This window comes from Exophiala aquamarina (genome assembly GCF_000709125.1).
Source record: "Exophiala aquamarina CBS 119918 chromosome Unknown aczIA-supercont1.4, whole genome shotgun sequence".
In the NCBI taxonomy this organism is placed as follows: domain Eukaryota; kingdom Fungi; phylum Ascomycota; class Eurotiomycetes; order Chaetothyriales; family Herpotrichiellaceae; genus Exophiala; species Exophiala aquamarina.
This window is the reverse complement of record NW_013550584.1, coordinates 552,620-566,470: the sequence shown is the minus strand read 5'-3', so window position 1 is coordinate 566,470 and position 13,851 is coordinate 552,620. Positions and strand designations below refer to the sequence as shown.

The following is a 13,851-nucleotide window of genomic DNA, read 5'->3' as shown; positions in this document are numbered from 1 at the left end:
GACGAGACACCTCGCCCACGAAATCGGATGATGCAAAAGGGGGGAAAGAATACAAAGGGCTACTCAAGTATTAGCAAAGTCGTCGGGCATACGATGATGCGTCGTTCCCTTTTTTATATCTGTCTGCCCTCAGCGTGAAGAATGTTGGAGAAGATCGTATCTGCTCCGGCCCAGCGATGGTGATCAAGAGCTTACTTTTCGTGCGGTGAGGATTTTCAATCAACTAGTACAGAGAACACACCATTACTGTGATCTATTCATTCTCTGCATACCAGGGTGACATCCCTCGAATGCAAATCACGATGCTCCACGTCTAAATAAGAGAGAGGGGTGGCACCTTGTCCAATGGGGATGACGGGTTGGCTGTCCGGGCCAAGTCTCGCCGACGGATGGATCGTGTGCGGGTCCATTTTGTTTTGGTGGTTCGAGAGATGGAACTGGAGGGATTTCGGTTGGTTGCTGTGGTTTGGCACTACGAGCAAAGCTACCAAAGGTGACTGACCAGCCACCAGTAGTAGGATGGTTGAGAGATGGCGATGTTGAAGGCTGAGATCGGTGGAAAGATAGTGAGGTTTAGTCGGGACTGTGGCTGGCTACAGCATCAAGAGAAGGAAAGTAGGGAATAAGTAATTCTAGAGTCTCAGCCATGATGATTTGACGCACTCATACGCTTGAACGTAGTACGCTAGGACTCTGCTGAAATGCATACTTTTGACATGGAAACATCTCGCATCATCCCCATTTACAGTACGGGCCGTTCAAGGCGCCAATGAACAAGGAGTCCTTGTAACTCGAGCACCACTCCTTGAGCTCCTCGCTGAGATCGAGGTGGCTCTTCCTCGCGTCCCAGAAGGCGAGGGGAAGAGCGGCGGAGGCCCCGGTGCTCATACCACTTCCACTCATGTTTACACTCCCAGCGCCACCATTGTCAACGATGGCCTTGGTGTCAAGTTGGACGATGGCAGCTCGCAGGACGACGTCCAGTCGGCGTGCCAGAACCCATCTCCGTCCGCACATATTCAGCGCATGCATTAGCGTGTCGAACATGGGTTCTCGCATCTGTCCTAGGTTGCGGTAGACGATGAGTTTCAGTCTCGCGGCGACGAAGATCAAGTGTGCTAGTAGCGGAGTGTTCAGTTCGGCATCGGCATCGCTGATGCCCCGGAATGCCTGCACTAGGTCCTCGCATGCTTGCAGGCACCGCTGTAATGGGATCTCCCCGAAAGCGGCCGAGACGCTGCCGTTTTCGAAGCGCAGAAGGCGTTGGTACAGCACAATCACGCTCGCGTGCGACAGGACCGTCGTGTGCAACAGGTTAGGGTCGAAGTCAATCAGTCCATCCGCTAGCATCGTATAGCTCGATTTGGGCTGCGCCCGCACATAATTGATTAGGTTGTGGTAGATCTCGTCGCATGTTGCGAGGGCCTCGGCGTCTGCATTTTCGTATCGAAAGCGCTCGTGCTCGTGAATGAAAGTGTGCAGCGGCTGCAGCGCAATCGCTGCCAGGTGTGCGTGTGTGCGGTACGTGTCTTTGAGGTCTGGCGCGGTGAGGTACGCTACGCTGGACAAGTGGTCGACTAGGGCGGCTGAAACATCGCGCCACGACACCCCAAGCGTAGACGTTGCATCTAGGGCGAGTATGGCCCATGTGATTGGAATTGCCAGCTCCTCCCCGGTATTATTGATCCCCATGGCAGGTGGGCCGATTTGTGTTGGACTCTGATGTTCCATTTGGCTTAGGAGTTTTCGGAACAGCCCGATGTTCTCGCACATGCGCCGGCAGACAGACATCAAGCTGAACGTGCTCGGAATGTTGTCAGCACCATAGTCAAGTATAGCTATGATCAGGAGTGATTGAAGTGAGCTTAAAGTGGCCTTGGATAATGCTTCATTCAACACTTGAGATCTGAGGTGTTGAGACAGTCGATTCCTGCCGTGATATCCTAGACAGATAGCCTGGCTGGAATAACTTATCTGCAAGGCGATCATGGCTCTCAAGACGATATCATCGATGTGGGTTAGAGGCATGGGCAGTGCTTCGAGGGCGGTTTGGACGTGCTGACGGTTGACAATAGGGAACCAAAACTGGGTTTCCTTAAAAAATTGGTCGGCAAGGCTGAAGAGGAATTCTCGTGGCAGACTCGTCAGGTCAGCTACCGCATCACTTGTTTCAATATGTACTCGAGTTCGTCGCCAATGGGAGACATCAGGGTTGGTAGTTGCTGGTGTATTGCCTGGAATAGAAGGTGATATGGATGAGTTGGGGGTTTGTTGATCGACAAGAGGAGTTGGTGCTGCGACGGGTGTTGAGACTCCCACCGTTGAAGAAGTCCCAGTCTGAGGAGATTGAATGACTGCGTTGTTCTTCAGGCTCAAGACTTCTTGCTCTAGTCGTTCTATCGAACTTATCAGCATTTTTGGCACTTCGGCGGCCTGGAAGCAGATATCTAGCGGCATACCTAGCCTGGTAGGCGAGGGCTCGACGCCAGGAGTGCGTGGTAGTGACACATTCCTCATGTTCGAGAGTTCATGTTCAAGGCTATCTACCGAAACAATCAATATAGCCTCTGGTTAGATGAGATATATCATTACCTACCTATACGGCTCTCAAGCTGAGATACGTAGCCGGCGCGAAGGCCCCTTTTTTTGGGTTTAGAGACATATTGACACTCAACCTTGGCCTTGATGCAGAAACCACAACGAGGCAAAATACGATCACATTTGGTCTTGCGTTGTCGGCAGAGATAGCAGCTGCCAATGCACCAGATCGAGATTAGTGGTCCAGATATTTTCGACCTGAGAATGCATGCTCACTTACACCGTACTGCTTCTCTGCTCTGAGGATGTGGAATTAGGGGAGTCACTACGCATTTCGGTTTGTCCTCAGACTTTTGTGTGGAAATGAAGAAAAGGCGAGACCGAGAAAAGAAAGGAAGGGTTTGCCAGATTGTGGTGGAGGTACTCGTAGTACGGCCTAGGTTTTGATATTCTCCGGGCTGAGTTGGCCCGGTGGGGTTATTTGCTGTGGGAAGACCTTCTAAGTGACGTCCACTGTATGTACATCAGGTCTACCACGCTTTATCCTAGTGCTGCAGAAGATTGACGATCGTGGCGCCTTCTAGAAGATGGAAGTCGTCGATCTGGGCTAAGGCAGCCTGTCAAGGCTGATCGGAAATGTTAGGCACCTCCCTGGAGGCATGCATGAGACTGGCTGCGAGTAGTGGCATCCCAGTGGTAGGCTATCTCAAGTGTTGAAGCACCGAGCATACTCATTTTGTTCCAAGTAGGGTTGTGGCGTTTTGGGGCCCCGGGGGAGGGGGTTGCCTGGCCTGAGAACCCCGGAAGATAGGCGTACTCGAGGGCACTCATCCTTAACTCTTGAGCCTAAAATACCCTAGGTCGGTACCACTAATATTAGTACTCGGCATCACTCATTAGGACTAACTAGGTGAGGTGTTGGGGCCTTGTCAGGTGTCAGGCAGTCGATCCGTATTCCGAAATGGTGTTGTGGCAATTACGGAGTGGCGTTCAACCGTCGGAACTGTCAGCGCTGTGCCAAGACGCACCTTCTGAATTGGGAGTAGGCATTACTGGTGTCACGCTACTGAGTCTAGCGTGATCCTAATGTACCCTATAAGGCATTATACTAACTAGTAGTAAATAATGACGCATGAGCATTCGGTACGTAACTCCTATCTCGATTCCAAACAGCTCACCACCCTTGACAATACCTTGCCATCGAGCTGGGGATAATTTTACAAGACAAGTCGGTCAGCCTGGTTGTAGGCTAGAGTTCGTTGGCGGTACTCCTTATGAAATCGACACTCCCTACTCAAGAAGCAGCCTGACATCTCCTCGAGTCAAACCCAGCTTCCGGCTCGAAAGTCTGTAATAACAACAAATGCTTGCATACTACATATAAGGGTCCTAGGAAACGTAGGCGATCTCATGTTATAAGCGAGCAGGTAGGGTCTGATTTAGGCTCAGCATCCTAATCTCCATATCCGGACGAATGCGAAGATCGACTCGCAACAGCTCTCCTAAAACCCGTGATAGCCCAGTCGCGCAGCCCCTTCCGAGGAGATTTAACGGGCACAAGTATTGGAAATTAACAGGCTAGCCGCCGCTAAATGCCTCATCAACAAGAAGCAGAATGTGGAGCAATTGAAGCAAGTCTCGCGCGACAACGCTACACAAACACCTCTCTCGAAGATCAGGTCGTGTACATGAAGAAGTCCAGCAAATTAAAGCATTTCTGTACGATCATGCCAATTACTGCTTTTGCGAATTTCCAGAATAAATTCGAGAAACGCTCGATGCACCATCCCGCTTGCTATAGACCATTTGAACCAGTGAAGTTATTCAGCGTACGAAGAGTATGAACATCGCCAGGAATCGAAGAGACGTGAGTTCCTGGTTGAGGAAATCAAAAACTGAGGCATCAAGATATCGGAGTGCAGTGGGGCGCGCAAGGTTGGCCAATTTGCGTTGGGACATTTTGAGTTGTGAGTCGATATGCGGATGGGCTCGTCGGAGTAACCCCCACAGCCAAATATGCAGGAGTTCATGCCATGGTGTCGTTCTGCTGGTAGACGCGCTGTTATATGCCAGATCAATGCGGCCTATCTCTCTTTCCTGAACGAAGATGGTAGTAAGCTAAAGGTTCGGGGAACAGAGGACATGAATTTATCTTGAACTCACGGAGAAGTGAGCGGGGATAAGATCACACTTCACACTCCATTCTTTACCGTGTATGACCACTGGTTGAGAAGATGCATTTCAACTCATTGAATAGGGCTGTGTGACGCTAATCGGGCGTCTTGCATCTATCTACTAAAATATACGGATTGAAGTCCTCTTTACCAAAGAAGGCTACAATCTCCTTGGACTGTCGATTAAAGTTCGCGAGGTTCAGAGGATGCTACTAAGAGCGCCAGAGGTAGCGTCGTTCAGCACCTTGAAGACATCTTCCCACACATGCTTCTCTGCTTGTTTGCCATCTTCGTTTGTAACCCAATCTGGAACTTCGTTACTAAATTTGAAGTTAGAAAAAAAAGGGCACCATTCATCACTTTCGAATGAAACTGGGTTTAGAGCAGGATTAAACATACTCTCGAATCTCGCATCCAGTTAGATATCGGCCGTGGCTCTCCTTGCCCGCGACTATGGCGTGCAAGATGGGACGGCTGCCCATCTCGGCGGTCCGACCGTACTGCTCTTGAGCCGAGTCGACGAACGAGCGAAACTCTCCAGTATAATTGCGGGCAATATCGGTTTTGCAGAAACCTGGATTGACGAAATTTATGACCACACCGGTCTTTGAAAGGGGGAGCAGGCCTGCCAGATGGCGCACCGTGAAAACCTGGATGAGTTTGGAAAGTGGATATCTATACGAGAGAGGACAGAGTTAATCCATTGGCATAGGAATCATCTTCAAGAATGAGCATAAAGTGCTCCGGAAATGAATAATGTGCAGCTTACCTCTGTTCCATCCCTTGAATTGTCTCATCGTTAAGTTTAGCCAATGGACTATCCCTGATTCTGTCAAATTGTTGCTGCACCGTCCAGCTTGCCTCACTTGACACGAAGACGAGATGCCCCAGAAACTTGAAACATCGGCCACTTTCCCCCAGCTTGGGGACGAGGAGAACGCCCAAGAGCAGTGTCCCCAGGACGTTGACGGTGATAGTCGTCTCATGGCCTTCAGCCGTGCTCCATTTCTCCAACGCCACAGCCGCATTGCAAACTAGGGCATCAATACGCTCTAAACTCCTCTGAGCTTTTGCTGCAAATGCTTTAATGGAGACGAAGCTTGCCAGGTCGATTGCCCAGACCTCTAAGACATTGTTCTTTCCAGTCTCTTTCTCAATCTCTGCTTTGGCATTTTCGCCTGCCTGAACATCACGGACAGCCAGAATGACTTTAGCAGCCCCAAGCTGGACTAGATGCTTAGCCGTCTCAAACCCGAGGCCGACATTAGCCCCTGTCACAATGTAGGTTGCTCCAGAGCAAGTCTTGGTCGTGGCTAAGATTGGGAGCTCCCTTGTTTGCTCGGCGATGAATTGAGGTGTGAAGATGGATGAACCTAGCTCTTCGGTAGAGGCCATGGCGCAACGTAAAAGATAGAGTATACTTGCTGTTGGTCCGCAGATTGGAATCGAATCCGTGGGGTGTCTTTTCAATTCAATCCTTTCTGCTGGAAGTTCGAGATATCACTTCGTCTTATACTTCGGAGGTAAGCTACTCGCAGGATCCTCGAACTCAAATAGGGAAATGCTTTTGAGCCAAGGTATAGGTGTGCACCTTACAATGTAGGACTTACTATGATTTGGCAATAGTCCTAGATCCATATCAAGGAGCCACTAAAGTTCTTGTCCAATTGAAGAGTGGTTACTGAATTGGGTACATTGTGAAAGCAACATTCCCGTCCACCGTCTTCGGCCGAATGTGTTGCTCCGGCGAACTAGATTTTATGTGGTGAACGCTTTGCCAGCTCAAGCTCGCCAGGTCATGCTGTCCAATAGGAGAGTGGTTGCCTATTATGGGATAATATGTAACGTAGACCCACAAATAAGGTGGAATGAGCCATTCCACCAGTGGTGGCTATCTATGTATATCGAATCCAAGCCTTGGAGATTAGATTTGCCCTGATTTTTGCCATACTGCTTCGACTGGTTTGTTATGAAGAGCGTCGACCCAGGGATACCTGTGAATTGTTCGGCCGAACATTTCCAGATCCTGAAGCCCAAGCTCTGATATCAACCCCACTATTCGGGGTATTAGCCAGTGGTCATCTGATTCACCAAATACGACAGTCTTGGCCATCAACAAGGTCCATAGCAGGATTTCCTGATTCACTTTAGTTTCAGTATGACTTTCGTGTGCGGCCTGACCAAGGAGGCCGGCAAGCAAACTAAATTCTGCGTCTCTGCCTGTAACACCAATAAAAAACGTCGCAATGAAAGTAGTTAGACCAAGGTGCAAATTGGTTTCCAGCTTGCTGGCAAACTTGGAGCCTACCAAAGGGCCCAGATGAATAATACGATAGCCAAGAAGTATTATCGCCTGATGAAAATAGTTTCCATCGATTTTTCCGGGATTTAATGCTGTTGAGTTGAGCCGCCAAGCAAGGCCTGAAGCATCTAGTAGAACATTTTCGAAGCGAATACTTAATTGACTGAAAGCTAGTTGATCTTGACCTGGGCACTCCTGCAGATACTGTTGACGAAAATCGGAGATCATCTCATGTCCAGGAACATCCTTTGAATCATACCACGGGTCAGAGCCCAGTAAAAGAGCGAACTCGATATCGGCTCCTCAATATGTTAGGAAACAACGCATAGCTGGGAAGAAGGTCAAAATGGTGTTTCACTTGTAGATCTTATGGGCTAAAGCGGGATTGCTCTGAAGCTGACTTATCCCACCTCGTAGCTGGACCAGCTTTTCGAGTCCTTTGAAGTGAACGATCCCTCTTTGAACGTGACCATTTATACATTCATAATGGACCAATCCCAAAACCACAGCCAAAGTTGAATCTGAGAGCGCTTCATTGCTTGAGAGTCTGTCGGTGATTAGGTGATAGGTACCCGATATCCGATGTAACGCTTCCTTGCTGATCTCTGATTGTGGCTGGGAAAGCCCCTCAATGGCCAGTGAAATAGCAACATTGCAGTTGAAAACTAGAAAGGTGTGTTAGCAAGGAGATTTCTACCTCTTGAAATAGTGTAAGGGAGAACAACAGGCCTCGTCTTCTAGAAGATATTGGACCCAGACCCAGGTCGCGCGGCCTTCTGTAAAAACGATCGAATTCTGAAATTCGACTGCAAAAAGAGGCAGGCATATAGTTGTGAGGACTGTGCCCACGTCAGAGTCGGTGCAATGCGAAGGGATGATAAACCGGATACTCGTACATTTTTTGAACGAGTTGCGAGACTGAGGGGTCCACCTGGCAGGAAATGATATAAGCGATAGCCTACCATCCGCTGGAAGACACATCGTCGGTATTCCTGGACGGGTAGCCAAATCAGTCCGAGATTCAACTGATATATTATCACCTGATGTGGCCTGGGGCCTAGGTTGCTGCTTCGATAGCGTCTTTCCACGATTCCGGCCTGTAGCCACGTGGCTACGGATTAGTCTTCTGGTACTTCGATTAGTACTAGCATCATCATTGATAAATAAGAAGGACATCTGGGATAGCAGTGCCCAGAAACACACGGGTAGCTCTATGAATGACAAGTAGACAGAAAAACTATTCTAGGGTGAGTGTTTATTTGCTTGCTGACATCGACACAATATCTGTTATGCATAATATTTTAGCTTATGAAATCATTGCTTATATAAGCCTCGCATAACACGAAAACTTGTACTCGTAATTTCTACCGTATATAGTATATATTGAGCACAAAATTAGCCTGAAATACCTTGAGTAGGTGCCCCCACTAATGTTTAGTAGTTAGTATTCCTCGTAAGGACTAACTTGGTGATATATTAGGGGGGCTCTTACCTTTTTCAGGCAGTCGATCCGTATACCAAGATGTGGCTGTGGCAGTTATGGGGGCGCGTTCAACCTGTCGGAACACTCAACGCGACGCCACATTGGACCTTTCTGGACTGGGGGGTAGACATTACTAGTAGTCCGCTACTAAGTCTAGCGTGTTTCTCCAGTACTCCACAAGGTACCTTTCTAGCAGTATATAATGGAGGCTGTTCGCGAGTAATATACACTAGACATGAAATCTAAGCTTCCTGGCGGGAAAATGAGGTACGATAGGATCGGATTAAGTGTTTCAAGGCTTTAGGATGTAACCTGAAAGCGTATCAAGCAAGGAATATCCAATGTTGATAACCCTTGCTCTTCTCTATGGTGGACATGCGGTGTCAACGCAGAACCTTTGGGAAATTGCAGAGTATACAGTAGGTGCCCAACAAAGCGACATACGAGTAATGTTAAAATGCGAGACCGATAAATGAAGCCAAGCTTTTATAGCCCATCAGCCTACCTAGTATACTCGTTTCTAGCATTCACAGCCACGGCACACAAGCACGGGATCTTGAGAAGCCCTTGGAGGGCTGCTTAAAAATTCATGCCGAGGCGAAATTGTGCGAGATCCCTAAACTTCGAAGATTCGGCTAACCACACTCGGCCTTCGCTCAGCCCGACTGGTGCGACGCTCCTCAACATTCTTGGCGTCGTTGGCCGCAATGATATCCTCGCCCGTCTCAGGGTGGTCCATGATGGACTCTGTGTGCGGGAAGAAACGATTGAAGCCCCAGTAGAAGACGCCGGCGGCGACGAATGAATAGATGTAGCCGATGTTGAAACTGCCCAAGTTGAGTGGTTAGCGTGGCTGCGACCAAGTTGCTTGCGGGGAGAGGGAAGGGAAGAGGCTCACAGGTGTTGACCGCCCACAGAGACGCTGGTCTTGCCATAGCCTGCTACAACGATGTTGTTGACAAAGCCGGGCAGCGGCGGTGTGCAGCCGATGAAAAAGGCGACGACAGCGCGCCAGTTGGTACCGTATCTCGGCGAGTAGCGGTACATGCCGTGGAAGTTGTACATGTCTGGTACGGACACATTACCGCGTCGGACAATGTAGTAGCTGCGGCACGATACAAAAAGATTAGCGGGATACGGACGGGGTCGGTTGTGGCTGTGTGGGTTTGTAGGGGACGCACTCTGTCATGAGAATGGATGTCATGGGCCCCAGGAAAATGGTATAGCCGCCGAGGAAAGCAATGAACTTTTGGGCTGATGCGAGAATTTTCCACTGCGGCTGTGGTCAGCGGGGCAATGGCAGCTTGCAAAAGGGTAGGTTGTCTTACTGGAACGAAGCCCCAGCTACCAATGACGGCCGCAAGCAGTTGACCACGGCGGATGTTGATGTACTTGGGGCAGAAAGACATGAGGTCGTTGGCCGCACTTATGGAGTTGGCCGAGATGTTGATACCGATAGTGACGATGATCAAGCCGATGGCGCCAAAGGCGGAAGCAGCGCGTCCACCGTGGGAACCAGATTTCGACCAGAGACCGACAATTTCAATTGGGTTCCAGATCTTTTCGCCATATGCCGTCTGTGCGGCTGCAGCAGTGAAGATGCCAAGCAAGCCAACAATAGCTGCGAATCCAATTGATTAGCAAGATCGACATGCGATTGTGCCGCGGGGAGCCTACTAAAGATGAAGGGGATGACGATGGCTTGGACGTTCTGTGCGCTGGGTTTATTGGCATATCTCGAAAAGTCGGCGATGTTCAGGCCCAAGGTGGCGTAATTGCCCAAGACTCCATTGAGATCTACAAGAGGGGACTCTGGTTAGCGGGAAGCGAGGGATGATGCGAGTGCAGAGTACCGCTTACTGCCGAAAAAGGCCCAGGCGAGGGCGGAACCGCTCAAAGTGGTGCCCTGGGTAATGACCGTACTGTTACTGATGGTGCCGCCGGCCTTGTGCAGCGTGGAACCAAAAATTGCGAAGAAAATGATCGGTGCAATAAAACTCTTGAAAGCGAAGAAGTACTGGACCTTGGTGGTGTTAGTCGAGTCCAGGATCAGGGGGAGAGTTGGCTGCAAGGCCATACCTTGGTGTAAGGTATGCATAAGAATGGAAGCTGGAGCAGGAAGTAGAGCACAAAGCCAATCATTCCTGACGTGGTGATGCCCTGATCGGCGGGTATGTGATTAGGGATGTTGGCAAAGCTTGGCCAGATTGCTGTGAGCAAGACGGACATGCATTGACCGCCAGTCGTGGTTTGGACACTGTATATAGTTAGCTTCATGAATCGATGAAGTAGTTGTTCGGACAAGCTAACCCGAGCCAGACGATGGCAAGGACGCAGCGGGACACGACGACGAAGTAGCTGAAGTAATAGCCAAATGGCATGCGTGCGAGAACGGGGAACGGAGTGTGGAGCTATACCAAGTAAGCTCGGCTCGGCTCGTTGAAGGACACAACCCACAGTGGCACCCATTCTACCATTGACGGTAATGACGATACCCATCAGAGTGTTGCCGAGGACACAGGCGCCGATTGCCATTTTCCAGCTGAGGCCGACGGCGATGATGGTAGAAGCTACGCAACAAAAGCTTCAGAATCGCCGCTCTCTACTCAGCAGACGAATCATATCGTTGAAAACTCACCGACTTCCCAATTTGAGACCGCCCAGGCATCGGCCATCCAGTACGCGACGTACGCGCCCCAATTCCAGGTGCGCTTTGAAGGAGGGATTGGGTCAAAATCGGCATTGGAGGCGTTCTTTGTGGCGGCAAAGCTGCTCTCCTCTTGACGGACCTTGAGGCTGAAGCCGGGCAGGCGTCGCTTGAGGCCGGACATGCGACCAACTTCGAAAGGCTCGGCCGCAGACTCAGAGGCATTCTTCTCGTCATAGGGGGTTTTGTCATCGTAAGATGCCATGATGGGTAGGTTGTGGTGATGGTGGTATACCCAAGTGTTGGGTCAATGTGGATGGGATATAGAGAGGATGACAAAAGAGCGATATTTGTAGGATCTTGTATAACATTCTGCCCTTTTGCAGAATCCACTAGGGCAGAGTGGATGACGGACGGGATTCGGAGTAGTGAGGGCATCTCGCATTGCGTGCCATGTCCACTGATAAGAAGAACCATTCTAGTAGTAGCTCGCTCACAACTGCGAGGCTATAACAGATGTCATCCGAGATAAGGACCAGTAAGAGAGAGAATAGCGTAGAGTGGAGTGGTAAACTTGCTTCTCTCCCGAAAGCCTATGCTTTTTACATGCTAGATCGAATCGGTGCGAAATAAGCTTGACAAACCTTGGTCAAGATAAGCACCAGGAATCGAGTACAGAGATAAGGCGAAATACGTAAGTTAAAAAGGTGGATTCTACTGCACCAATGAGCACCAATGAGCACCTTCACAAGGCATGGAAATGCCTATCGGCACCCCCGACTCTCCCGGGGCATTCCCTTTGTCAAAGATAGGCGAAAGCAAGGACTTTCCATGTGTAGAAGAGTGAGAAATTCTGCTAGCATTGCTGAAGCAGGAAGACTGCGTAGGGCTCTCCTCTGTATCCGTAAGTAAGTGTTTCAGTCTGGAACAAATCGCAGCCTTCTCAGTTCGCCGAGGCAAGCATAAGTACCGAGAGATTCAAATCTCACCAATGGTGAATCACGGGTGCCATCTCACAGCCAGGGCTAAGCACGACGGGGGAAGAATGATGACCCCTGCGCAATGAACCGATGAAGAGCATTCATTATACGACCTTACTCTTTGATGTGTTCGGCTGTCTCTAAGTGGGAACGCGTTTGAGCCTCCCAATCGCAGGATCCACTCTGGGGCCGCATAGGAATCTCGCTTAGGACGTTCGTCCAGGGATGCTCTACATCTCTAAGAGATGCGTTCCAGAATTTCTTCCTGGCCCGGGACAAAAATCCTTGGACTGCTTTTGTCCTGGTTGTTCTCCTAGGAATTTACATTTTGAACCTTCCAGATAATAGACGACATTGATAGTGATTGCATTCGACTTTCTGGACATTTCTTTGTCCATTTATGTCGCGGATATTATGCGTATACCCGCGTCTTCACCCCCTGCGCCGATCTTGTCTCCAACCACCCGATCATCTTGCTGAACTTACCGTCTTCCCTGTCTGTGACAATTTTGGATTCGCGACTGAGCATGAAAGGAGCCTAAAGTTCTTGCACCTCTCAAAATTACTTAACATTGCACGCAATTATGTCTCAAACTGTGCTAAGAAACATAGTATTGAGGAGAAGGACAGCCTTACAGCCTTTCACATGTATGATACCCGTAACTGATATATTGCTAAACCAAATCCTAGGGGCACGTCCTGGTGTTGGCCGGACATGCACACTGCACCCAAAGTCAAGACATGTACTTTGCGTTGCCAAGCCCACGGCGACCAACAGCATGCACAGCTTATCAGAGCACTACCTGGCTGGACTCGGCGTTTCGCAGACCGGGCAATATATGGACGTCTCAAGGTGCGGGACACGGTCTTTTTCGGACCGTTCGTTCACGTCAGCGGTGAAGAATGTGACATGACGGCCTATCAATCAAGCGCAAGGGGCCGAGATCATACTACACGTCCTGGGATATTAGTCTCTGATGGTGAAGTAGGCCGGCCGGAATTGAGCCCAACTGCTTCCTTCACACAAGGGTAATTTCGATCACGCACGCAAAGGTCGAAGTGTAGCTCCTGCCCATCCCATCATTATCGCGTACATTAGGCTTCCAAAATGACTACCTACACAGAATTGGAAAGAATCGTGGTCCAGCTCCAGCAAGCGGTGCATAACCTGGAAGACCGCGAAGCCATCCGGACCCTGCTCGATCGGTACACGGCTCTACACGACCAAGCCTTCACCAATCCCGTCGCGCGCCAAAAGTGGGAGAATTTGTTCAGTGAGGACGCTGAAGTTTCATACGCATTTGGGAAATACAAGGGCCGAAAGGGTTTGGTGCACTGGGCCTGGGGGCCATCCGTTTCAACATATCCGCAATGCCACTTGCAAAGTAGCAACTTTGACATTGCGCTCAGTCCAGAAGGTAACACTTCGGTCGTGAGGTCGAATTGTATCACACATTGGCTGTACGACAGAGGTGTTTTGGACCAGCATTTTGACGCGGGAGGGGTGTATCAATGGATGTTGGTAAAGGAAGACCAACTCTGGAAGATCCAGAAGCTGGATCTCAAGGTTGTGTGGACACGTGGGTTTGATCTGGCGGGCGTTTCCAGAGGGGAAACCTCGCACCCCCATTAAACAGTGGCAGCTAAGGTGCAACCGATTCCTAAGTACGTAGCCTTTAGTCAAAGGCTGCCCAAGTATAAGATTGTACTTTTCAAGAGATGGTTGA

The 13,851-nt window shown here is 49.7% G+C and overlaps 4 protein-coding genes across 4 annotated transcripts; 1 reads left to right on the top strand and 3 right to left on the bottom strand.

Moving 5' to 3' along the window:
* Positions 1 to 744: 744 nt before the first annotated feature.
* Positions 745 to 2,370, bottom strand: A1O9_05320 (uncharacterized protein; the record flags this gene model as incomplete). Its single annotated transcript, XM_013404539.1, has 1 exon — positions 745 to 2,370. A coding segment is annotated over one exon (1,626 nt), but the record flags the coding sequence as incomplete, so codon positions are not given.
* Positions 2,371 to 4,911: 2,541 nt separating this feature from the next.
* Positions 4,912 to 6,107, bottom strand: A1O9_05319 (uncharacterized protein; the record flags this gene model as incomplete). Its single annotated transcript, XM_013404538.1, has 3 exons — positions 4,912 to 5,032; positions 5,112 to 5,387; positions 5,482 to 6,107. 3 exons carry the CDS (start codon positions 6,105 to 6,107, stop codon positions 4,912 to 4,914), a joined length of 1,023 nt encoding a protein of 340 aa, XP_013259992.1.
* A 3,006-nt stretch (positions 6,108 to 9,113) lies between these two features.
* On the bottom strand, positions 9,114 to 11,409 carry A1O9_05318 (uncharacterized protein; the record flags this gene model as incomplete). Its single annotated transcript, XM_013404537.1, has 10 exons — positions 9,114 to 9,324; positions 9,396 to 9,602; positions 9,679 to 9,776; positions 9,826 to 10,118; positions 10,175 to 10,294; positions 10,358 to 10,520; positions 10,577 to 10,754; positions 10,808 to 10,908; positions 10,955 to 11,067; positions 11,136 to 11,409. The coding sequence occupies 10 exons, from the start codon at positions 11,407 to 11,409 to the stop codon at positions 9,114 to 9,116; spliced, it is 1,758 nt and encodes a 585-aa protein (XP_013259991.1).
* A 1,430-nt stretch (positions 11,410 to 12,839) lies between these two features.
* A1O9_05317 (uncharacterized protein) lies at positions 12,840 to 13,757 on the top strand (the record flags this gene model as incomplete). Its single annotated transcript, XM_013404536.1, has 2 exons — positions 12,840 to 13,104; positions 13,249 to 13,757. 2 exons carry the CDS (start codon positions 12,840 to 12,842, stop codon positions 13,755 to 13,757), a joined length of 774 nt encoding a protein of 257 aa, XP_013259990.1.
* Between the last annotated feature and the right edge of the window lie 94 nt (positions 13,758 to 13,851).